This window comes from Bufo bufo, chromosome 5, assembly GCF_905171765.1.
Source record: "Bufo bufo chromosome 5, aBufBuf1.1, whole genome shotgun sequence".
In the NCBI taxonomy this organism is placed as follows: domain Eukaryota; kingdom Metazoa; phylum Chordata; class Amphibia; order Anura; family Bufonidae; genus Bufo; species Bufo bufo.
The window spans coordinates 441059846-441086057 of NC_053393.1; the positions used below are offsets into that span (position 1 = coordinate 441059846).

The following is a 26212-nucleotide window of genomic DNA, read 5'->3' on the forward strand; positions in this document are numbered from 1 at the left end:
GTTGTGCTGCCAGGGGTAAGTTACCATGCCTTCCTGGGTTCTATGTTCAGTGGTTATCCCCGCCACTGGAAACTTACCTGCTGTTCCACTTAGCATTTCTCTGCAACTGGGCCGGTTGAGACTCCTGTTCATCTGAACATAGAGTCTTCGTGGAAGAACAGGTCGTCTCTCCCCTGCTCCTATGTGAGGGATTATCAGGGCGACTCAGGGTCCTAGGCATCCTGGGTATGAGGTGACCTGCTACCTGATTCCGGTATCCTGGCCTAGCTGCTTCCCCATTATACCTGACATTGTACGGCGGGGGGTTTCCCCCACTCCCCATCGTGACACCATCCCTGTGTATAGGGGTGAATGGGGGCATCCTGATTCTCCCAAATGGCAGATGTTAGGGGAGAATTAGGAGACCCCCTGCACAGATTAGATGGTTGCCTGGTCTCATCTAAATTGGTGAATTCATCCAATGAGTATAGTCAGTTTTAGGCTCAGCCAGGTGGACTTTTCACGCCGGTCACTTGCTCCCCTCCACAGACCCATGTGCCTCCCTCTCCCTATGTCAGTAAACATGCAGGCAAACTGTGAGATGTATACCGTATAATCTGCTTTACCATTAATACGTCACCGCTTCACTTCTGTAAATTACACTAAGCAAATCACAGGTGGAATACGATCACTCATCATATATTAGCCTTCTTAGGAGATAATAATGATGCAGCCTGTCTTCTGACTCACGGGGTAGAAGGCATTGATCTTCTTTGAAATCATACCAAGCATTTCTAAAATAATAGGTATACATTAGGGAATTGCTGTAAAGCCATAGGTTAACTACACTTTTAATACCAAGTTCAGAGAATTTACAGAATAGGTCTACTTGAAGAATACCTGCAACATCTCTTGATGTCTGTTTTGTATAAGCACTTGTATTCTCCACGTAATAATTCTGAAGCATATATTCTTACGATTCCTTTATTATTCCTGCTAGAAGTTGTTAGCTGCCAGTGTTAGACTGTGTTAGACAAATGGTAACACCCATCTGGACCTTCGTTGCAAGCTGAAGTAATTAATTCATAACTTCTAGTAGAAATAATGAAGGCATGGGGCATCACAGAGTCATAACAACAGGTGCTCCAGAATTGCTATTACATTGGGAATGCAAGTACCGGTAGTTACTAAAACTGACACGACCGGAGAGGTGACAGGTCCTCTTTAACTTCTCACACAACGTGTCCCTCTAGTCACTAAAAATAAAAATGCTACAACAACAGTGAACTACCTGTGTAAAGTGCAGGAGTGACACAGAATTTTCATTGTCCTCCACTTAACATGAATGCCTGACGCCACGCTTCATTACCAATCCTGAAAAGAATCTTACACCATGTATCTCTCGAAATGTCTCAGATTACACAACTCGGTTCATAACTCGCCTATTAATTACATCCAGTAATGGGATAGACTTTCTAATTCTGTAGACTGTAACCTTAGACAGGCGGTCTAGACCTGCACCGGGTTTATCACAGCGGCTCAGGATAGATGACAAACCTGGTGCAGGGAGAGGCACTTTGGTCTAACTTTATGGTTGGCTTTATGTAGGAATTTTACGCCACAATTGTGGACAATGGTGTTGCAATCTGGCACACCTAAGGCTACTCCCCCTTTTTGCAATAAGCCACACCCATTTTCTGTAAAGCCCCACCCCTTGGTGAGCTAGGTGCAATGGATATATATATTTTTTTAAACTAGATGCACTGAATTATGCTGCAAGTTATGACCAGGTCTAGGTGCTCGTTTTTGCGGTGGAAAATGGCTTAATGTACGCAAGCAAGAGAGCTGGCGTAGAGTTAAGTCTATCGCACAGCCTGCACCTCTACATAACTTTGGTGCTTCGTCTGACAGCACAGAGGGACTTGAGACCAGTGTGGAAAACTCCGGTCTTAATCAGGGGCGTAGCTATAGGCTCATTGGCCCTGGTGCAAGAATTCAGTTTGGGCCCCCCCTACCCTCAATTTCATTTCCTAACACCACCAGACCCCTGCACGCCCACCGTTCCCATGCCCATATTGATGATGATGATGATGATATAGCTACCACTTGTGCTGGAATCAGTCTATGGCTGAATGCACACGGCCGTGAACGGTCCGTGGTATCCCGGTCTGGATTCCTGCTGACTGCAGGAGCGCACTGACGCCGTGCACTTCATGCCGCCGCTGTACTACAGTAATACACTCGTATAGATCATACAAGTGTATTACTGTAGTACAGCGGCGGCATGAAGCGCACGGCGTCATAGCAACCAATGGCGCCGTGCGCTCCTGCTGTCAGCAGGAATCCAGGCCGGGATACCACGGACCGTTCACGGCCGTGTGCATTTGGCCAATATGTGTCATTCTGCAGCATGGGAGGTACATAGTTCTTAATTTTCCTTTACTTATCCTTTTCAGTTAGCTTCATCATATGCCAGCAGGGCTATTAACATCGCCGCCAAGCCCGCCATTATTGCTTACACAGGGCTGGTCAGCACTGGAAATATGGGATTGCAACTGCAACCCCTATGGGTGCAATAACGGTCACCATATTGCTGTGAGTGACTGATGATATAGCTGCCGCTTATGCTGGAATCAGTCACTCACAGCAATATGGTGACAGTCACTGCTCCCATAGGGGTTGCACTTGCAATCCCATATTTCCAGTGCTGACCAGCCCTGTGTAAGCAATAATGGCGGGCTTGGCGGCGATGTTAATAACCCTGCTGGCATATGATGAAGCATTGATGACGATGATATAGCTGCCGCTTGTGCTATGAATGTGATGGTCTATGGGCCATAGACCATCACATGATTCATAGGACTCTGCTGTGACATCTACCAGTACTTGTAGGATAGCAGTAGTGGGTCCTCTTACTTGCAGAGCTCATTTGCAGCTGCACATGTGGCTAGAACGGTGCTAGTAAGAGGACCCACTAATGCTATCCTATATGATGGTAGTGTACTCTAGCTACTAGCAAGACCCAACTGCCAGATAAGAGACTGTCTCCGAGTCTCTGCTAGTCACGTCGCCGCGGCCGCCCTCGCCTCACTCACTTCTCCTCCGCCGCTCCACTTCCGGCCAGTACTGCCAGACGGGACCACTCCCTCTCCTGGCTGAGCCAGCGCCTGCACGCACGGCTCTGCCTCCACCCCCCTGTGAAGTTAGCCGCAGGCAAGTACTGTAAATCAGGGGTCAGGGCTTCACTCCGTCTCTCCTGGGGGCCTACGTGGGCCCCCCTTACTTAGGGGCCCGGTCGCAATTGCGACCGCTGCGACCCCTATAGCTACGCCACTGGTCTTAATAAACGTCCCCCGTCTACATCCATACAAAAAGTGCTTTACCTACATCTGTCAGGTTTAGTAAGGCTGGGTTCACACAGAAAGGCTGCCACATGCATTTTTTACTACAAATCCAAAACAGAAAAAAAATATAGATTTATGGGCCGATCCCACACCAGGTTTTACCCACCAGTGGCCGCGTCATTTCTGCGCCGGTCCAACAATGGACAATTCCCGTAGCAAACAATTTGATTCTACCTTTTATTGTTCAGAGCTCCTTTGAAAAATGAAATGATCAATCTGATTGGTTGCTATGGGCAACTAGGCCAGTTTTTCTTTGCACCAGTTTTGATAAATCTCCCTCACATCTGCACTGTAACATGCTGCCACCTTTTAACAAAAGTTTATCCCAAGGGGAAAAAAATAACTTTAATTTAGGGCCACATTCAAACAAAAATGTGTATTCTCCACAGTACAATGCATGTAAGGGCTCTTGCACAAGACCGTAGCCTGTTTTGCGGTTCTCAAATTGCAGATCTGCAAAACACGGATATCAGCCGTGTGCGTTCCGCATTTTGTGGAACAGAACGTCCGGCCCATGATAGAACAGTCCTATCCTTGTCTGTAATGCTGGCAATAATAGGACATGTTTTATATTTTTGCGGATGCCACAGAACGGACATACGGATGCGGACAGCACACAGTGTGCTGTCTGCATCTTTTGCGGCCCCATTGAAGTGAATGGGTCTGCATCCGATGCACAAAAAATCCAGAAAGAATATACGTTCGTGCGCATGAGCCCTAAAGAAAAGGAATGATTTCCCCTCACATGTTACATGTATATTTTGGTATCATTCACATATAATCAATGGGAGGCTTACACTTGAAGTTTTTTTTCCAATGAATAAATATTACGTTGCTCGTAAAAGTACATGAACATACGTTTTAAAGTAGTATCATTTTAAAAAAATGCTTCTGAGTCTAGATATTGGCTACATACTGAACTTGTTAAGGCGCCCCCTGATGTTCTTGTGATTCCTTCTCTGAATATCTACAATATCTACCTAGAAGCCCACCAAGACATTCAGAAATGGGTGGAAAATTTGGCAAAATTGTAACAATTTGGCAAAATTTTTGACGTAATCTGCCACAAAGAAATCTTCTGCACCACAATTCCATCATAAACTAAGCCAACCAATAGTTAGTATAAAGTTAGACAAGAGAGTCCAACCATGCACCAAATTTATCCTCCAGCCTGAGCCACTGTGATAATTCTGGAGCCTGTCTAGGGCCATCTGCACATGGGTGTGGGTTTCTGCACAAAATCTGCACCAAAACCGCATGTGTTACTTAAGGTTTTCCGTATGGGTTTCATTAAGATTTTCCGAAGATCTCACCCTTGCATTGCAAATCTACACTAAAAATTGCACAAAGAATTGTCATGCTGAGGATTTCAAGATCTGCACAGAAGGTTGATTTCCACACGGGGAAAAAAAAGCTAATTTTTGCACTGCAGTTTTTCCGCATGAGAATTGGAAAAATCATACCTAATCCGCAATGTCTGTAGCAAGGAGGTTATGTATCAATATGCAACTTTTATTTTGTTTCTGCTTGGTTTGAAGCCAATTTTTTGTGACAAATTTACAACATTTTGCACGTTCTTTTTTTTATTTGTTGAAAAAAATACCTATGAATTTTTTTGTCTAATTATATTAATTACAAAGGGTTCCATCATTTTGTAGGCCGCCAGGGGACTGCAGGACAGTTAGTCTTAGAACATTGTAAACTGTCAGGCATGGCACAAATCACTCCAAGGGCTCTTGCACACGAAAAAAAAATTTGTCCACACTTTTTGCGTGTTCGATGCGGACCCATTCACTTCAATGGGGCCGCAAAAGATGGGCACAGCACACAGTTTGCTGTCCGCATCTGTATGTCCGTTCCGTTGCAGCAGCAAAAAAATAGAACATGTCCTATTCTTGCCCGTTTTACCGACAAGGATAGGACAGTTCCATTATGGGCCAGATGTTCCATTCCACCAAATGCGGAATGCACCTGACCGGTATCCGTGTTTTGCGGATCCACAATTTGCAGACTGCAAAACAGGCTACAGTCGTGTGCATGAGCCATAAAAATGGCACAAATATGTCATAAATGTGTTGCAAATGCCTTCTCCACCAAAATAAATCAATTTTTTTCTGCCGCAGCGCACTTGATACATTACCACCTAAGTTTACTCTATTTACAGGATTAGTATGTCTGCCCCAGTGCGATCACTGCTGGAGGACATGTATTGCCATACAGGACTGCTCGCAGGGAATGGTGGTTTCTTCCTGGAGATCTAGTAGTTCTGAAGTTGGCTGCTTTCTTTGTCATCCAGCTGAGGTAAGGAACTCAGGCTGGGAAGGTTGATTTGGGCCTCAGCAAAGGCCTGAATCCTTGGTTGGGATCTCTGTGTCTGGAAGCTCCTATTCACACAGCCTTCCCCTAGCAGGGAGAGCTGGAACACGCAGGATCTAACTGGTTTCTTCCCTCCCTTGCTGCAGGGCGTGGGAAACTCCACTTCCCTTAAGCAGGGGGGCAGAACAGAACTGGAATGTTCCATTCTGAATGGCCATAACATTAAAACTATGCCTACCAATGATGCCGCCACCTGCTGGTAGACCTGAGACATTACAAAGGAAAATATAACATTTAAAATGGTTTCAACTGCACAGTAGTGAATGACATGAGGAAATCACATCAGATGACAATATTAATGCTCTTAGCAGATTGTAGCGGGGTAAAAGCGTATAGTAACCCCACTCTGGGATGTTATATTTGCATCTAATAGTTGTCAACTGACACATGACATTCAGTGACTGTGACAGTCACAAAAAATCCAACACTGTTGAACTTTTGGTTGCAAGTTGCATGCAACTTTTCCATCACAGACCACAATGGAAGTCACATGCGACTTGGCTGTGTTTTTACAGACAAATCACAGCTCTAAAATAGTTGATGTCCCAAGACACATGTAGCCCCAGCCTAATATTTGGTTGCCTGATCTAACAAATAAACGTAATATTTAAAAGAGGATAGGTCATCAGTATCTGATCGGTGGGGGTCCGGCACCTGGGACCCACACTGATCCGCTGTTTAAGAAGGCAGCAGTGCTTGTTTCACTTGAATGGGGCTGAACTGCTCCTAGGCCACGTGACCAATGAACGTGCCGAGAAAAAGCAGGGTGCCCAAGTGTCGGACCCTCATCGATCAGATACAGAGGATAGGTCATCAGTATTAAATTCTCAGAAAACCCCTTTAATCATGGGACAACCCCATAAAAAATCCACCTAAAAATTAAAGGGGTTGTCCGGGAATGGAAACATGGTTGAATGTGTACAACAGTCCCCTAAATATTACATTCATGCCTGTCCTACCTTTACCAGACATTTCTGATGCCCCTTTTGACGTCACCGCCAGCAAAGGAATTATTCAGAGCGCATGGATGGGAGGTAGCTAGGCGGCAACAAACTGCGCTAAGCCACGCCCCTCTGGTCCGGTGATGTCACCAGGCAGGGCACTTTAGGGGCGTAACTAAGGGGGAGGAATATGTGCGTCACAAGGCGGCATATGAATTAGGGGGAGGATACACGGAGGAGCAGACAGACACCAGAAACCACGCTGCACTGGGACCCAGAAGGCAGTGCGGCAGGAAGTTACCGCACACATAGATGTCAACAATCAGTGGGGGATTGAAGGAGCCCCGCTGATGTCGAAAAATACATAAAAACATCTGAGGGGACCTTGAAACAGCTATTAATAGTGAGTAAACTGTTTTGTAAAAAAAATTTGATCCCGGACAACCCCTTTAATGGTACCCATGCTGCCATTGTCAAGGTGTGAAGAAGACAGGGACGGCAATGGATGGAAGAGATTGAGCGGTTGGAGAAAGCCTCAGATGAAGTTAATAATTTGTATGTATGGATAAAGACCTTACTTCAGGCTATAGTCTTTGTAAGACACATCTCTAGTGATTTTTTTTATTACTGCCTCTAAGTGACATGAACCTGCCTAAAGGAAAAGGCACCTGGGATATGCCTACTAATCTGTTTGCCAATGAGGGTCAGAGAAGCAACTCAAATTGGCTGTGAAATCCATGAACTGTGTTATTACCGAGAGTCACATTCTGCTACATCACATCACAGCTTTAGGGCTCAGGCACACGACCACTGTTTTATTGTGGTCTGTTTTTCACGGATCCGTTCTGTATCTGAGTTATTTTTTTCTCTGATTTAAGTCCTCTTCTGTTCCGTTTTTCCACAAAACATATCCGTATGGTTTCCGTATGTGATCCGTTTTTTCAGATAGCAGAGCATTTCTACAGTATGGATCTGCAAAATACGGATGACATACGGATGTGTTCTGTGTGAGTTCTGTATTTTTTGCGGACCCATTGACTTGAATGGGGCCTCGGACCATGATTTGCGGACAATAATAAGACATGGAAAAAAATAAGGGGTTGGGTCAGCAAAACCTGCCTGTAGGTGCAGATCGCTATGGCGAAATACATATACAAACGGAAAATGCAAATGTGATCGCACACTACATCCAGCACTCTGCCCTCCATGCTGGAGGGCAGAGTGCTGGATGTAGTGTGCGATCACATTTGCATTTTCCGTTTGTATATGTATTTCGCCATAGTGATGTGCACCTACAGGCAGGTTGTGCTGACCCAACCCCTTATTTTTTTCTTTGTAGTATATATTGGAGGCGTGGCGATCTCCTTGGAGTCATTGCACACCTGACCAGTTAATCTGTCCTTGAGGCTGGTTTTAAAGTCAGTATAAAACTGAGTCTGCTTGTATAGAGCCTACCATTGGCCATTTGGCTCCAGGAGAAGTATATGGTGGGTTCAGCATGCATGTTGGTACTTGCATCCCTGGATCCGATGAAAGCTGTAATGGCACCGGACGGGGTTACAAGCAAAGTGTACTTGGCTTGCATGCTGACCTGCATTCCCTGGATTTTATGTGGCTGTCATGGCCCATGAACAGGTAGGAACAAGAGTTAGGGACCACTCATGAGACAGCCTTGACGCGGTGAGTGGCTTACTATGCTTTGGCCAAAATATAAACCAATGTCTCATCCAGCATGGAGGGCAGAGTGCTGGATGTAGTGTGCGATCACATTTGCATTTTCCAATAATAAGACATGCACTACTTTTTTGCGGAACGGAAATACGGAAACGGAATAAACACGGAGTACCTTCTGTTGTTTTTGCGGACCCATTGAAGTGAATGGTTCCGCATACGGTCCGCAAAAAAAACCCGGAACGGAAGCGGAAAGAAAATACATTTGTGTGCATGAGCCCTTAGGCCCCTTTCACACAAGCGTGACGGATTAGGTCCGGATGCGTTCAGGGTGTGTTCAGTGAAACTCGCACCATTTTGCAAGCAAGTTCAGTCCGTTTTGTCTGCGATTGTGTTCAGTTGTTCAGTTTTTTCCGCGCGGGTGCAATGCGATTTGATGCGTTTTTTTACGCGCGTGATAAAAAACTGAAGGTTTACAAACAACATCTCTTTGCAACCATCAGTGAAAAACGCATCGCACCCACACTTGCTTCCGGATGCAATGCGTTTTCACTTACACGCTTCTCCACACAACAGTCACCTGCTCCCCTTGTGTCAAGTGGCAATTTAACATGACCGCCAGGGAGAGAAGCAGCTGGGAGTCAGTGCTGGGAAGCAGGTAAGTATGCTTGCCTTCACAGTTCTGCCCAAGAGGGAAGGAGGGTTCCCCCCCCCCCCACCCAACCACCACCACCACCACAAAAGTGCACAACCCCGATAATGTCTTATCCTGAGGATAGATCTTCAAACCACTTAAAATATACATTAAAAATGAGGTGTAACTGCTGTATGGGCAGAGTAGGCCTCACAGAAGATATGCCAAGTAGTTTTGTCTTTTACATATAAACCTTATTGACTAACTCAGGAATCAGTAACCTCCGACACTCCAGCTGTTCTGAAACTACAACTCCCAGAATCCCCACTTCTATGGGAGTTACAAGAACAGGTGGGTAAGTGCATGCTGGGAGTTGTACTTTTACAACCGCTGGAGTGCAAAGGTTTCTGATCAGTGGACTATAATATACAGTCATTTTTTTTTTTTTTTAAACTGTAGGACATTTAGAATGGCAGGATCCCGGACATTATGGAGGGATCCACATGGGATTATGGTCATCCCTACGTTGGATCCCTCTTGGTATTTTGGCAGGAGTTTTCCTGCCAAATTTAAGGTTGTCATCAGGGGGCAGATTGCCCAGGATGGCAACAAGATTGTGACTGGTGCTGCCATTGCTTGGCGCAGATTTGCCCCAGCATGGAAACGTGTATTTTATTGGTAAATTGGGAGACCCAATGGGTTTGGGCCATGGGCAGTATTCGTTTGCCCAAATTACAAGGTTTTCATTGGTGGTCAATGGATGGCTAGGGGGAAAAATATGTGAGATTTTAGGGTAGGAGCGAAGTACCTCATCGGATAAAGCTGAGGATCGGCGGCCTCTCCCGTCCGCCCAATTTTAGGCCTCATGCACACAACCGTTGTGTGCATCCGCGGCCGTTGTTCCGTTTTCTGTTTTTTTTTGCGGACCCATTGACTTTCAATGGGTCAGTGGAAAAATCGGAAAATGCACCGTTTGGCTTCCGCGTCCGTGATCCGTTTTTCCAGTCCGTGAAAAAAATATGACCTGTCCTATTTTTTTCACGGACAACGGTTCACGACCCATTCAAGTCAATGGGTCCGTGAAAAATCACCGATGCACACAAGATAGGCATCCGCGTCCGTGATCCGTGTCCGTTTTTCCTATCATTTTCAATGCAAACTTGACTTAGTTTTTTCTTTCACTTTTCATGTCCGTGGATCCTCCAAAAATCAAGAAAGACCCACGGAAGAAAAAAACGGTCACGGAACAACGGAAATCCGTTTTGCGGACCGCAAAAAAAAACGGTCGTGTGCATGAGGCCTAATTCTGATGATTGTTACTGCCTATTTTGTCAACCTGGGGTATATGAAGTTATTTAAATGTTTAAGTGAGCTTGAGCTTATGGCTGAGCTTGTTTGTTTTCTGATGGTTTATTGAGTTATTTTAAAAATGTTTTGGTATTGAGTTATGAAGTTTTTTGCACAGGTTGATTAACCCCTAGGATACCAACGCCCTGGAAACAGAGCTGCACCCGCCCCCCATCAGCTGCAGGGGTCCGGCTGTATGCGCTGGCATAGGTGAAAACACTGATGTCGGCACATTAACCCTTGCACTGCCGCGGTCAGTGCTGACTGCGGTATCCTGCGAGGTGCGGGGTGTCCCGATGGCTTGGACGGCAGCCCGATGCCTTCCTTAGGCATTGTGGCTGCCATCCATGTGAGCCTGGTTCTCACAGGAATCAGGCTGAAGTGTATTACATTGAGTTATACACTTACAGCCAATGCATTACAATACAGATGTATTGTAATGCATGGTAAAGGGGATCAGACCCCCAAAAGTTGAAGTCCCAGAGTGGGACAAAAAATGAATGGTAAAAAGTCAATGGGGTCACTTTTTGAGGATTTCCACTATAGGGGTACGTTAGGGTCTCTTCAAATACAAAATGGTGCCTAAAAACCATTCTAGCAAAATCTGCCTCCAAAATCCATATGGCACTCCTTTCCTTCTGACCACTGCCACGTGCCCATAGAGCAGTTTACTGCCACATATGGGGTATTTCTGTTAACTGCAGAATCAGAGTAATATATATTGAGGTTTATTTTGCTGTTAACCCTTGCTGTATTGCAAGAAATTTTTTTATTAATATAAAAAATCTACCAAAAAAGTGAAATTTTGAAATATGGGGATGTTGATTGATAACTATTTTATGAGGAATTACTATCTGTTTTAAAAATAGAAAAATAATAATTTAGAAAATTTTGAATTTTTCAACATTTTTGGTAAATTCGGGATTATTTTTTAAATAAAGGTGAAATATATTGACAGAAATTTATGATTGTCATGAAGTACAATGTGTCACGAGAAAACAAACTCAGAATGGCTTGGATAAGTAAAAGCGTTCCAAAGTTATTACAAAATAAAGTTACACGTCAGATTTGCACCTGGGATTTAAGGTGAAAAGTGGCTCGGTACTGAAGGGGTTAATAAAGGCAGTGGCCAAAAAAAATTGTAAACATTTTCCAATCAAGTTTTGTCCATTTTTATTTCAATATTTGGTTTAAGTTCAATTATAAGATAATGTAGGGTATGAACTATCATCCCATACCTTTTCCTTAGTTCTACAGTATTTATCAAGAAAAATCAACTAAATTCCCAAAAAAAAACATATGAGCCAAAAGAATTATAGAAAAGATCAAAGTACCCTCTGTGATATACCTAGTACTCTGATGACACCACACCACTTGCCCAGTGATTGTATATCAGGCACATATAGGCACAATCTACAGTCACAGCCAAGAGCAGCTCCTGGAAAGTGTAGTGTTTCGCGGCCACCACTCACCTTTTCCACAGAACTACTTCCTCCATTAGACACATGGCCACGTTTTGATTCGCTCTTTGTTCGGCTCAGTCTTTTGGTAACTTTTTCTTTTAGTTTAGACGTGTATCCAACATGTTCATAAATGGGGTTGGTTGTCATTTTTGCTATATATTCTGCAGCTTTATTCTCTATATACAAGGTAATAAGGCCATCCGTTACCAAGTCATGGATTGACTCGAATCTCTTCTCTCCCACAAAGTGCTTTCCATCATAGAAAAGTCTGTAGTTCAGTGTTTGGAGACCAAACCTGGAAGACACACATCAGAAAAAAAATCATAACTATAAAATACTAAAATTCTGTACTATCTGTATCGCCAAATACATGTCTTTTTGAGGCAATTAAACACTTTTTCTGAAGGCCAAAGAAAACGTCATATAGAAATCAATGACATGTAAAATTTCTAGACAAAATATATAGGTAAAAAAACATTTGCATCAGCATCTGCCACAGATCAGTCATGGGGATTATGTGCCCATTTGCTGATGAAAAATGTTGCCAAGTTGTGTTCTGTTGAGTGTAATAGCTGAGCCGTAAGGTATGGTCACAAGGCTTACATTTCTCACGTATTTGGGTGACGAAACTTACACGAAAACCGTTATTTTAAATCAGTGTCAAGAAGGGACACGTCCCCTACAGAGGCGTAGCTATAGGGGAAGCAAACTCAGGCCCAAACTCAGAAGGGGCCCATCCAGGAGGAGGACTAAAAGATGTTTATTGTCAGGGCCGCCGGAACGGTATTATTATTCAATGACAATATATACAGTGACACCGTAGAAAATGGACAGACTGTCTGCCGGGCCTTGTCTGATTATGCGATCTTGACTAGCCATAGGGGTGGGGGTTGCACAGGAGTCGGGAGTTGCAAAGAAGTTGCTGGGGGGGAGGCCCGTTCAAAAATGTGCTGTGAGGCCCAGTCATTTCTAGTTACGCCACTGCAGATGAACCTGACTCTTTACCCTCTCAGTCACCAACACAGTGTAACGGCCCCATGCTCTGCTCTGTTCACTCAGGTACAATAAGGGTCTATGAGTCAGCTTTGTGCACTGATGTAGTGACACATTGTTTGTCATGCTTTGCACTGCAGCTTAGCTCCATAAAGGCATTACTATGATTAGTGACTGCAGCTTAGCTGCATTGTGTATCGGAGGTCCTGTGTCCATGTAAACTTGGTCTGTTGTTCTGTATCTTCCTAATGCTTTACACTACAGCATTGCCTGTTCAGTTTTGCTGCAGCATGGAAGTTACAATTAGGACAGAAGATTATAAACTACAGGGACCCAAACCCTGCATGTAGATGGGGGCGAGGGCCATTAATAAGGGGGATATCAGATATTGGCTTAACTCTTGAGTTCTCCTCCTGAACAGTGCAGGACTCGCTGCGGGAGGGGTTGTTTCAGGGAAGTTGCTGGGGGGAGGGGTTTTTCAAAATTTTGCTATGGGGTCCAGTCTTTTCTAGTTAAGCACCTGGTCCCCTACTGACATTGGAAGTCACGCAGTTTTTAGGTTGTACGTGCTGTATTGGTGAATTTCATAATATACAGTGGGGGAGATTTATCAAACTGGTGTAAAGTAGAACTGGCTTAGTTGCCCATAGCAACCTATCAAAGTCCACCTTTCATTTTCCAAAGGAGCTGTGAAAAATAAAAGGTGGAATCTGATTGGTTGCTATGGGCAACTAAGCCAATTCTACTTTACACCATTGATAAATCTCCCCCAGTATTTTTATAGTGGTCAAAGCTTTGTTTTTCCGATAGAAAGCTCTAAATCCCCATTATGGATATTTCCATAAGGCCCCTTTCACACGTGCGGGTTTTCCACCTGGATTTGATACATGTAGTGAATGCATAGCACCCGGATTGAATTCTGACTCATTCATTTTAATGGGTCTGTGTATATGAGCGTTGTTTATCACCGATCATCTCTGTGTGCAGGAAAAATCACAGCATGTTCTATATTGTGCGTTTTTCTCGCAGCTCTGACCCCATAGAAGGGAATAGGGTTTGTGTGAAACACGGAAGGTATCTGGATGCAATGCGCTTGCTAGGTGATGTTGAGTGATATTCTACAGTTTTTCTTCACGCGCGTGAAAAACGCAACAAAAACTGAAACACTGAAGGCAATCGCAGACAAAACTGATTCAACTTGCGTGCAAGACCAGCAGTTTTGCCATGAACACATCGTGACACATTCCGTATTGCTCGAGTGAAAAAAGTCTTAATGACAACATTTTACAGTAGCTTCCTGCAGCCACCACTGCTTCCAGCTTACTGCATTGTTTTATAATTCTGTTCAGAATATAACGAGTAAGCAGATATTGCTAACATCACTAGATTGTCTCTCCCTTGAAGCAGTTCTCTGATATCATAATAAAAAATTTTTATTGGCCCAGAGTACCCCAAACACTGCATATTTTTGCCCCATATACCTGTTTTTTTCATGTCAGCATTTTTCTTCCCCAATTCTCAGAATCACTGCATCCTGGCAGGATGTTTACATGTTGCACTTCCTGTTTTCATCAGCTTCCTGTTGGGTTTTCTATCAAAATCCAGCACGCTTTACTCTTTACCCACCTCACCACCAGAGTCTATACCTCCTTTCCTTACCAGTCCAATTTTTCAGTGTTAGCAATGCGCCTATCTAACTGCAAATAACTAATTAAATTCTGAGCCAATGTACATGAATTTGATATTATTTTTCACAGGACACATTGGACCTTTCTTGTGTGCCATTAGATGACAGATAATATTTTGTAAAAATATTGAAGGAAAAACTGAAAGGGAGCGTGACTATTGCATAGAAAAAAAGTGTGGCAGGTGACGCAAGCCCTGAAAAACACTACAGAGGAAAGCATGCCGAGTTTGGTTAGCCACAGGAAGTTCTGCTTGTAAACATCTTGCCAGGATGCAGTGAAGCTGAGAAAAGGGGAAGGAAAGTGCTAACATGAAAAACAGGTATATGGAGTAAAAATATGTTGTGTTTTGGGTACTCTGGGCAGATAAAAAACGACATTATAAAACCGCAGAACCTCTTTAAGGATACCACTATAGCGGTTGTCCAGAGTTAGAAAAATATGGCTGCTTTCTTCCAGAAACACTACTAAGGGTTATGGCCAATAATAATGTTCTGAACATATAATTCCACAAATATGTTATAGAACAAAAGTGAAAGGGTTTTCCAGCTTTATGGTATATTTTTCATGGATGGATCCATCCGTGTCCCCTTTCCCTCCACCTTATGTAGCTGAAGCCACTTTTTTTAGGCTTTATACACTGATTTTCCTGCAAGAAACACAATCAATGTCACAGCTGTGCAACTGTGGTTGTCTCTGCGCTGATTAGCTGAGAACAGTAGGTTAATGAATACAAAATGTGTTGCTTAAAACAGGAGATGAGTGAACTGCAGGATGCTCTTCTTCTCCTTGTATAGTTATGTCATCAACAGCCCGGTGAGCAATCGGATTAAGCTACTGATGAAAAGAATATATCACTGGAAACAAGAAGCGGGTTCTTAGAGGATTCTTCAATACTGTAGATATTGCAGAAACCAAATCAATGCATAATACAACAAGAAAAAGAAGCCTAAATAAATTCCTACCTGGTGTCAGACCTCTAGCCATACACTGTACTTATCTACCTTAAGGCCAATGTGTAGCAGCCGGGTTGCCTCTGGCTTTCTCTAATGAGGTACGATCCTTCTGCAGTGCACAGCAATGCATCTGCCTGCTCCCGAGAGATGATGCCATGGAACCTGAGCAGTAACAGACATACAGCAGAAGTTAGTGGACCATCAGAAGATACTCACCCACCAGAATGTTATAATGACTAGGCAGAGATGAGAACAGATCAACAGATTCATCAGGACGGCACATGTAATGGCTTCCACCCAACAGCCCCCTCAAGTGGAAAATAGACCACCACCTCTTTATGATGCCACACATATAAGACGGCACATGCCACCCTTTGCTATAGCTCTGACAATTTCTAAGGAGTTAGGATGATGAGGCTCGCATTCTCTGGCCGTTACTGGCACTTCAACAAAGCAGTCACTAGGCAAAACTGCATTTTCTAGTTTTGATAGGGTCGTCCACTGCCTGATTCACCATTCACCCTGCGACCGGAGGTGAGAGGCTGGCAGACGTTATAAAGTGACGTCATCACCCACAGCATACAGTATAGTCAATGAGAGATCTACTCTGTTCGACACAGGAAGTGAGTATGCCCTGTGTGGAGGGCATAGCAAGGGGTATTATAACTGTAAAGGGCACATATAGGGGTATGACACCGCATGAGGGTTATACTGTATGAGGGGGACATGTAGAGGGTATTATACTGTATGAGGGGGACATGTAGAGGGTATTATACTGTATGAGGGGGACATGTAGAGGGTATTATACTGTATGAGGGGGACATGTAGAGGGTATTATACTGTATGAGGGGGACATGTAGAGGGTATTATACTGTATGAGGGGACATGTAGGGGGTATTATACTGTATAAGTTGGAAATGTAGGGGGTAATATACTGTATGAGGGGAACTTATAGGGGGTATTACACTGTATGAGTGGCACATGAAGGGGGTATTACACTGTATGAGGGGCAGATAAAGGGAGTATTATACTGTATTCAGGAGACATGTAGGGGACAATATACTGTATGAGGGGCACATGTTGGGGCAGTATATGGTATAAGGAGAATATGTGTCACTACCAGAGCTTTGGGACGTTCTCACAGCTCTGTTTCTCCACCCCTGTGATGATGTCACTACTAGAGCTGGGAGGAGTTCTCACTACTCTGTTTACTTTTGGTTTCTTTCACCACAGCTGTCCTTCATGTGTTTGATTTTCCTCTCTTTATATCACCCCTCCTCCTATGATAGGATGTGGATTATAGTTCTCACTTCAGTTGTAGCTCTGGCTTTAGTTTCTTCACTTGTAGCTATCAGTTCACTGGACCTGTGTTCTGCTGCTGCTAGCACTCCGGATATTGCCAGCCTGTCCTTGGATCCGTCTTCTCTGCGGCTGCAACACCGTCAGCTAAGTGTGCAGACATTGTTGTGTTCCTGTTTATTTTCTGACTGGATCTGAGGTGGCCACGGTTCCCTCCATATACTGAGTAGGGCACTGGTGGCCGTGCCCCTTCCACTATTGTAGGGGTTACAGTGGTCATTAGTCTTAGGCACGTGGGCATGCCTCTTTCCGCCATTTGGATCCGGGCATGTGCTTTAGCAGAATAGGGAGAGCGTTGAGGGTCGGACAGGGGTCACCCGTTATCCTCCCTAGTTCTGGGTCCAGTCAGTAGCTCTGTACTGTGTATTACTATTGTTGCCCACATACAGCCGTGACATTATAATCCACCCAAAACCGTCCTTTTTTGACATGGATCCGCTTTCTGGCCTGGTTGACCGCATGCAGGGTCTTTCTTTGGAAGTAGCGGATCTCCGTCAATCTATGACTCAGCTTCAAGCATTGGGCCCTGCTCCGGCTCATGGAGTCTGTTGCGAGCCAAAGGTCTCACTTCCGGAGACGTTCTCCGGGGGCAGTGAGAATTTTGTTCGTTTCAGAGAGGCATGCAAACTCCATTTTTGCTTGTGTCCTCACTCTTCTGGTAATCAAGAGCAGAGGGTGAGGATTGTCATCTCCCTGCTCAGGGGTAATGCTCAGACTTGGGCTTTTTCGCTGCCATCAGGGGATCCCTCCCTTCGATCCGTGGAGGGATTTTTTGTGGCCCTGGGGCAGATTTATGATGACCCGGATCGTGTTGCTCTGGCCGAATCTAACCTACGTGTTTTATGCCAGAACAAACGGTCTGCGGAGCTTTATTGTTCTGAATTTCGGAGATGGGCAGCTGATTCGGGTTGGAATGATGCTGCACTCCGGAGTCAGTTCTGTCATGGTCTCTCGGAGAGATTAAAAGATGCGTTTGCTTTCCATGAGAGACCAACGTCCTTAGAGTCTGCCATGTCATTGGCGGTACGCCTTGACAGGCGTCTAAGAGAAAGAAACGAGACCTCTCTGTCCAGCCATTGTCAGTCTAGGGGAAGTGGTGCGGACTCATTCAGTGTGCAGGGGCCTCATCCTGTCTCGCTCCCCTCTGAGGAGGAGCCCATGCAGCTAGCTCGACTTGCCCCTGATAAAAGAGGATTTAGTCCTCAGAGTATGGTCTGTTTTTGTTGTGGGGGCATAGGTCATTTGGCAAATGTTTGTCCATCTAGGAGATTCTTGAACCGTACTAAGAGCGATAATAAGAGAAAAATCTCAAAAGGTAAATCATCAAGTTCTGCTTCATCTGCTACTTTGGGCAAAGTTGATGTAGGATTTGATGCTTTTCCTCTGACCTGCAGTTCCCGTTTTCTCCTGTCTGCCAGGGTGGCGCTAGAGAGCAAAGTCATTTCTTGTGAGATTTTTGTCGATAGTGGAGCGGCCGTCAATCTTATTGACACTCAATTTGTAGCCATGCATGGTTTTCAGGTTTGCACATTAGATAAAGATATACCTGTTTTTGCTATTGACTCTGCTCCACTCTCACAGAGATCTCTGAAAGGCATTGTTCACAATATCCGGCTAGCTGTAGGTGACACTCATGTGGAGGATATATCTTGTTTTGTCCTTAACGGATTGCCGTCTCCTCTAGTTTTGGGGTTACCCTGGCTCACTAGACATAACCCCACTATTGATTGGCAAGGAAGGCAAATAAATGAGTGGAGTGACTTTGGTAGAGAGAATTGTCTCACAGCGACTTTTGCAGAGGTGTCTACTAAAACGGTGCCATCATTTCTCTCTGATTTCTCGGATGTGTTTTCCAAGAGCGGTGTTCAGGAGCTACCTCCTCACCGGGAGTTTGACTGTCCCATTAACCTCATTCCCGGCGCCAAGCTGCCAAAAGCACGCCTCTACAATCTCTCACAACCGGAAAGAATCGCTATGCGAACTTACATCTCCGAGAGTCTCGAAAAGGGGCATATTCGTCCCTCAAAGTCACCTGTTGCCGCGGGTTTTTTTTTTGTTAAAAAGAAAGATGGCTCTCTGAGACCTTGCCTAGATTTTAGGGAGCTGAACCGTATCACGATTCGTGATCCCTATCCCCTTCCTCTGATCCCGGACCTCTTCAATCAAATTGTTGGGGCCAAGGTGTTTTCCAAATTGGATTTGAGAGGCGCGTACAACCTGGTCAGGGTCAGAGAGGGGGATGAATGGAAAACGGCCTTTAATACCCCTGACGGGCATTTCGAGAATCTCGTTATGCCTTTCGGCCTGATGAATGCTCCGGCCGTCTTTCAGCATTTTGTTAATAGTATTTTCTATCATTTAATGGGGAAATTTGTATTGGTGTATCTTGATGATATTTTGATTTTTTCCCCTGATGTTCAGACCCATCAGGATCATCTTTTTCAGGTTCTGCAGATTCTGCGGGAAAATAAATTGTACGCCAAGCTGGAGAAATGTCTTTTTATGGTATCGGAGATTCAATTTCTGGGTTTTCTCCTCTCTGCTTCTGGTTTTCGCATGGATCCCGAGAAGGTCCGTGCTGTACTTGAGTGGGAGCTTCCTGAGAATCAGAAGGCATTGATGCGCTTTCTGGGTTTTGCGAACTATTACAGAAAGTTCATTTTGAATTATTCCTCTGTTGTCAAACCCCTCACTGACATGACAAAAAAGGGGGCGGATTTTTCCTCTTGGTCGGAGGAGGCGCTTGCAGCCTTTTCTAAGATTAAAGAGAATTTTGCGTCTGCTCCCGTCTTGGTGCATCCCGATGTTTCCTTACCTTTTATTGTTGAGGTGGATGCTTCCGAGGTGGGTGTGGGTGCGGTTTTGTCCCAGGGCCCTTCCCCTGCCAAGTGGCGACCCTGTGCCTTTTTCTCTAAAAAACTCTCCCCGGCAGAGAGAAACTATGATGTGGGCGATAGGGAGTTGTTGGCCATCAAGTTGGCTTTCGAGGAATGGCGCCATTGGTTGGAGGGGGCCAGGCACCCTATCACCGTTTTTACCGACCATAAGAATCTGGCATACTTGGAGTCGGCCAGGCGTATGAATCCGAGACAGGCCAGATGGTCTCTGTTCTTCTCCAGATTTAATTTTGTTGTTACATTCCGACCTGGGATAAAAAATGTGAAGGCTGATGCTCTCTCTCGCTGTTTTCCGGGAGGAGGAAACTCTGAGGACCCGGGTCCCATTTTGGCGGAGGGGGTAGTTGTTTCTGCTCTATATTCTGATTTGGAGGCCGAGGTCCAGGCTGCCCAGACTGAGACACCTGCCCGTTGTCCTTCTGGGAAGTTGTTCGTGCCTCCTGAGCTACGTCACAAACTCTTTAAGGAGCATCATGATACGGTTCTTGCTGGTCACCCCGGGAGTAGAGCCACGGTGGATCTCATTGCTCGGAGATTTTGGTGGCCGGCTCTTCGTAAGTCGGTGGAGGGTTTTGTGGCTGCTTGTGAGACGTGCGCTCGCGCTAAGGTCCCTCGTTCACGGCCTTCAGGTTCCCTTCTCCCGTTACCCATTCCTTCCCGTCCTTGGACACACCTGTCCATGGACTTTATCACGGATCTTCCTTGTTCCTCGGGGAAGTCGGTGATCCTGGTGGTGGTGGACCGTTTTAGCAAGATGGCTCATTTCGTACCTTTCCCTGGTTTACCTAATGCTAAAACGTTGGCGCAAGCTTTTGTCGACCATATTGTTAAATTGCACGGCATTCCCTCTGATATTGTTTCCGATAGAGGCACGCAGTTTGTGTCCAGGTTCTGGAAGGCTTTCTGTTCTCGCCTGGGGGTTCGGCTGTCCTTCTCTTCTGCTTTTCATCCGCAGTCGAATGGTCAGACTGAGCGCCTCAATCAGAATCTGGAGACATATTTGCGCTGTTTTGTTTCAGAGAACCAGGAGGATTGGTGTTCATTTCTCCCTCTTGCCGAGTTTGCTCTGAACAACCGTCGTCAGGAATCTTCTGATAAGTCACCATTCTTTGGTGCATATGGGTTCCATCCACAGTTTGGGACATTCTCGGGAGGGGCTCTTTCTGGTTTACCGGAGGAGGAGAGATTTTCCTCGTCTTTGTCTACCATTTGGCAAAAGATTCAGGGTAATCTTAAAAAGATGAGTGAGAGGTATAAGCGTGTGGCTGATAAGAGACGTGTGCCTGGTCCGGACCTGAATGTGGGTGATCTGGTGTGGTTGTCTACTAGAAACATTAAGTTGAAGGTTCCCTCCTGGAAATTGGGTCCCAAGTTTATTGGGCCTTATAAAATCTTGTCAGTCATCAATCCTGTTGCCTTCCGTCTTGATCTTCCACGGGTTTGGAAGATACATAATGTATTTCACAGATCTCTCTTAAAACCATATGTCCAGCCCACGGTACCCTCCTCTTTGCCTCCTCCTCCGATTTTGGTTGATGGCAATCTGGAGTTTGAGGTTTCCAGAATTGTGGACTCTCGCATGGTCCGCGGTTCTCTTCAGTACCTCGTTCATTGGAAGGGTTATGGTCCTGAGGAGAGGATGTGGGTTCCGGTGTCGGACATTAAAGCCACTCGCCTCATCAGGGCATTTCATAGGGCTCATCCTGAGAAGGTGGGTCCTGGGTGTCCGGAGTCCACCCGTAGAGGGGGGGGTACTGTCACTACCAGAGCTTTGGGACGTTCTCACAGCTCTGTTTCTCCACCCCTGTGATGATGTCACTACTAGAGCTGGGAGGAGTTCTCACTACTCTGTTTACTTTTGGTTTCTTTCACCACAGCTGTCCTTCATGTGTTTGATTTTCCTCTCTTTATATCACCCCTCCTCCTATGATAGGATGTGGATTATAGTTCTCACTTCAGTTGTAGCTCTGGCTTTAGTTTCTTCACTTGTAGCTATCAGTTCACTGGACCTGTGTTCTGCTGCTGCTAGCACTCCGGATATTGCCAGCCTGTCCTTGGATCCGTCTTCTCTGCGGCTGCAACACCGTCAGCTAAGTGTGCAGACATTGTTGTGTTCCTGTTTATTTTCTGACTGGATCTGAGGTGGCCACGGTTCCCTCCATATACTGAGTAGGGCACTGGTGGCCGTGCCCCTTCCACTATTGTAGGGGTTACAGTGGTCATTAGTCTTAGGCACGTGGGCATGCCTCTTTCCGCCATTTGGATCCGGGCATGTGCTTTAGCAGAATAGGGAGAGCGTTGAGGGTCGGACAGGGGTCACCCGTTATCCTCCCTAGTTCTGGGTCCAGTCAGTAGCTCTGTACTGTGTATTACTATTGTTGCCCACATACAGCCGTGACAATATGTAGGGGCATTGTACAGTATGAGGGGCACAGAAGGGGGCATCATGCTCTGTGAAAGAACATTACTGTGTGAGGGCAAATGTACTGTGGGGGTCAAAAAAGGGGGCATTATACTGTATGTGGTGTGACGATGCAGAGCTTAGCAGTGGATGGAGCTTAACAGTTTTACAAGGTGGAGCATAGAGGTGTGACAGGGGCCCCCCAGACATAACTATGCTTGGGGCCCCTGAAATGCCAAATCCGCCTCAGTTCACTCAACAGAGGGCTGGCCCAAGTCAATCTGTGCACCCTAGCCAGCAGGGAGAGCCCTAGCCACGTCATCAGTTGACGGCTCTCACCTTGATAGTTGGTTACTTGTTTGCCAGGCTAGCTGAATGCTGAATGTTATCATTTAACCATTTTGCATACAGTCTGCAAAATGTAGATATCATGTAAGGGTAAGGGACCCCCGCCAATTAGCTGTTTGAGAAGGCACCGGTGCTTGCAGTAGCAATGTGGCCTTTTCTCAGCTTTCCCTAGGCCATGTGACGTCATGTTCCTCAGTCACATGGTCTCGGTGCAGCTCAGCCCCATTGAAGTGAATGTAACTGAGCACGATACCATACAATGTACGGCGCTGTGCTTGGTAAGCTGTGAGAAGACCACCAGTGCCTATTCAAACAGCTGATCGTCGGGGGTCCTGGGTGTCAGGGTTAGGCCTCCTGCACACGACCGTAGGTGTCCCGTTGCCGTATTGCGGACCGCATTTTCGGATCCACAATACATGGGCACAGTTCCGTGTGCATTCCACATCACGGATGCGGACCCATTCACTTCAATGGGTCCGCAAATCCGGAGATGCGGAATGGTGCGGAACGGAAGCACGGAATGGAACCCTACGGAAGCACTATGGAGTGCTTCCATGGGGTTTCGTCCCGTACTTCCGTTCCGCAAAAAGATAGAACATGTCCTATCTTTCTGTGGAACGGCCGGATCGCAGACCCATTATAGTGAATGGGTCCGCGATCTGCTGCGGCTGCCCCACGGTCGGTGTTCGTGCATTGTGGCCCGCAGTGTGCTACACCTGACCAAAGCGATCTGTGCTAACAAGTCCTTACTAAAGAGCTATGAGAACAAGGCAAGGAGATATTTTCTGCACTTATGAAATACTTATTTGCTGAATGAATACGAGTGAGATATTTCCATTACAACTGCTTCCTGTTTTTTACCTTTGTGGAGGTAACACAATAAAGTAAGTTACATGCCAAGGTCCCACCTAAAATGAGCAGGCCATAGCTGGGTATGAACTGGGTTTGACAAATAAGCCCCTCAGGAATAAACCGTTCTCTTTTCAATGGACCATAAGCAGGGGATTTAAATCAGCTTTATTTTAGTCCATGTAGGAAGGAGAAACATAAAGGGAAAGTGGAATAAACGGAGTTGTTTATGTATACTTCACAATATCTTATGGTAGCAGCCTTCTGTCTACTAAGAACTGGATCTCCTGTTTGTGAATACCAGAATGACCCTCCCTTTGCTAGATTTTTGGGGTACGACCACACGGTCAGGTTTCTGCATTGCGTTTTGGAAGCCAAAACCAGGAGGTGAGGTCGTATTTATCCTTTACACTTTCTCTCCTTTTATGATCAACTCTTGATTTTGGCTTCCAAAACCGCAAATGGCCATATAGGGGAACATTTGTAGATTGTAAGCTCTTGCAGGCAGGGTCATCTCCCTGTCTGTACTAATCTGTCAATAGTTTATTGTTTATTGTATTTTTTATATTATGCATGTGTAACCCCCTCTTGATGTACAGCACCATGGAATTAATGGTTAAAAGGGCTTCTGTCACCCCCCAAACAGCAATTTTCACTATCGGACATTAGCTATTTGCTAATGTCAGATGAGTCCATATATACCCCTTTTACCTCTGGCTGTGCTGTAATTTCAGATAAAATCGTACTTTTGTGATATGCAAATTACTTCACTACCAGCAAGTTGGGCGGTTACTTGCTGGTAGCCGCCGCATCCTCGATCTAAAAAAACGCCCCTAGGAAGGAGCGGGCAAGCAAGCATCCTTCTCTCAGAGCGCCTGCGCCGAATGAGGACCGGCGCGGGATTTCAGCTGCAGACAGGGCCAGCGGGAGGAGGAGATCGCTCGCTGGCCCTGTCAATCAAGTGGAGGAGGGGGCGTTTTTTTAGATCGAGGATGCGGCGGCTACCAGCAAGTAACCGCCCAACTTGCTGGTAGTGAAGTAATTTGCATATCACAAAAGTACGATTTTTACTGAAATTACAGCACAGTCAGAGGTAAGAGGGGTATATATGGACTCATCTGACATTAGCAAATAGCTAATGTCCGATAGTGAAAATTGCTGTTTGGGGGGCTGACGGGGGGATGACAGAAGCCCTTTAATTAATCGCTTTCTCTATCTATCTACCTTTTTTATAGTCTATGGATCTAATCTATTGTAAGGGATCGCCTTCTTTCAGAGGGTCACAATCACAGATTTCTTCACGGACACGAGGATTAAACTCCAAAAGACGGTTTATTTTTACCAGCCCAAACATAAACAATACAAAATAAACACCTGCCCGTCTAAGCACTTGCTAATACAAACATCATATCCCTGACTCACCTAAAGAACACAGCTTAGGGTCAGGGTCTCAGGCTCCAAGCCATTAGTCGGTCCGCTCATCAACCAACAGTCCACACCGGGAAGAGATCAGGCTTCACATAGCCTCATGGCCCCTCAGTCCTAGCCTTGCTGAGACCACACACACACACAGAGCCTCAACAGGCCTCTGTTTCCGGATAACACACTCTCTTCCCCCAGACTGACACTCTGAGACGTGATCTTATCCCTCCCTTATTACAGCAGACCGCACCTGCGATCACCTCAGGTAGTAGGGAATACCCATGCCGCAAGGGTGTGGACTGAGAGCTCCCACTACCAAACCTAACTGCCAATCCTAATAAAATCAGGCCCAAAAGAACATGTGTACCAAACTGTCTCAGCAAACTATACTTTTGCTGAGACTACTGCAACGTCCCCGATTTCAGTCATCTCACCCAGCTGAGGTATCTGGGTGGGACATACACACCTTCCAGCACTGTACACATCACCACACTATCTACCATCCAGATTAAAATGAAGTAAGATTGGTTCAGGTCTCTTTCCTAAATTATAATGCCTTGTAGCAATTCAGTTCCTGATTTGCCTTAAGTAAAATGTCATGCCACTTGTGCAGGGGGTGGGAGACTAGGGGCCCATGTAGCTCAGGGGCCCCCCAGGGGATTGACCTGTACCCCTGTGGGCCAGTCCGAGCCTGTCCACAATGTGGAACGTTTATAAGTAGCAGTTGATTCCACCTTAGAGGGGTATTCTGGTCTCACGATATTGATGACCTATACTCAGGACAGGACAGGACATCAACATCAGACTCCGGAGGTCCGACATGAGCGTTGTGTCATGATTACCCGCATGTCGCGTCTACATTGTAGCGGTGGTGCAGAGTAATTACAGCTTTTCTCCAGTATTGCCTACTAGGGTTCCACGGAATCCGGTTAGGATTCCTCAAAACACAGCAGCATGTTCAGACAGTGCAGATTCCACACCACGAATACACTGCAATTTGCAGTACAATACATTTTGATGGCGCTGTAAAAACCCAATTAACACAAATAAAAGAAATAAAGTAGCATCCTGCAGATTTTCACTTGCACAGTATGCTTTTTGTATGGCATTGTCATGGATTTTTACTGCAGATTTCATCCTTAGTAATGTATAGGGTGAAAGCTGCAGCAAATCTGCAACAAATGAAGATTTACAGATTTTGATGCAGTTTGATTGGAGATTTGCTGTGGATTTGTGGCAAAATTCACAAGTGAACAGATCTGTCAGGTGTGGAGTTGGCTTAAAGGGAGTCTGTTACCTAATCTGAGCCTTTTAGACCGCTTAGATCAGGTTATAGACTCCTGTGCCCTCATTACAATGGTACCTTTATTTGTTCTGTCCCTCACCGAGATCTTAAAAAAAATGACTTTTTAACCTTATGCTAATGAGGTTCGGCAAGTGCCCAGGGGCGGCGTTACTGCAGCAAGTGCCCAGGCCCCTCGGCGATG

General features: G+C 45.5%; 1 protein-coding gene across 2 annotated transcripts in view; it reads right to left on the minus strand.

The window, feature by feature from the left end:
* CHN2 (chimerin 2) overlaps positions 1–26212 on the minus strand; it is a 390810-nt gene that overhangs the window by 167293 nt on the left and 197305 nt on the right. For both annotated transcript variants that reach the window (XR_005779250.1, XM_040433568.1), the window contains exons 5-6: positions 15498–15611; positions 11825–12110 (exon numbers count right to left, since the gene is read on the minus strand). Coding sequence is in view for 1 of the 2 variants with exons in the window: in XM_040433568.1 (XP_040289502.1) it covers positions 11825–12110; positions 15498–15611 (400 nt within the window). In the remaining variant the exon portion in view is untranslated. The remainder of the gene's footprint in view (positions 1–11824; positions 12111–15497; positions 15612–26212) is intronic.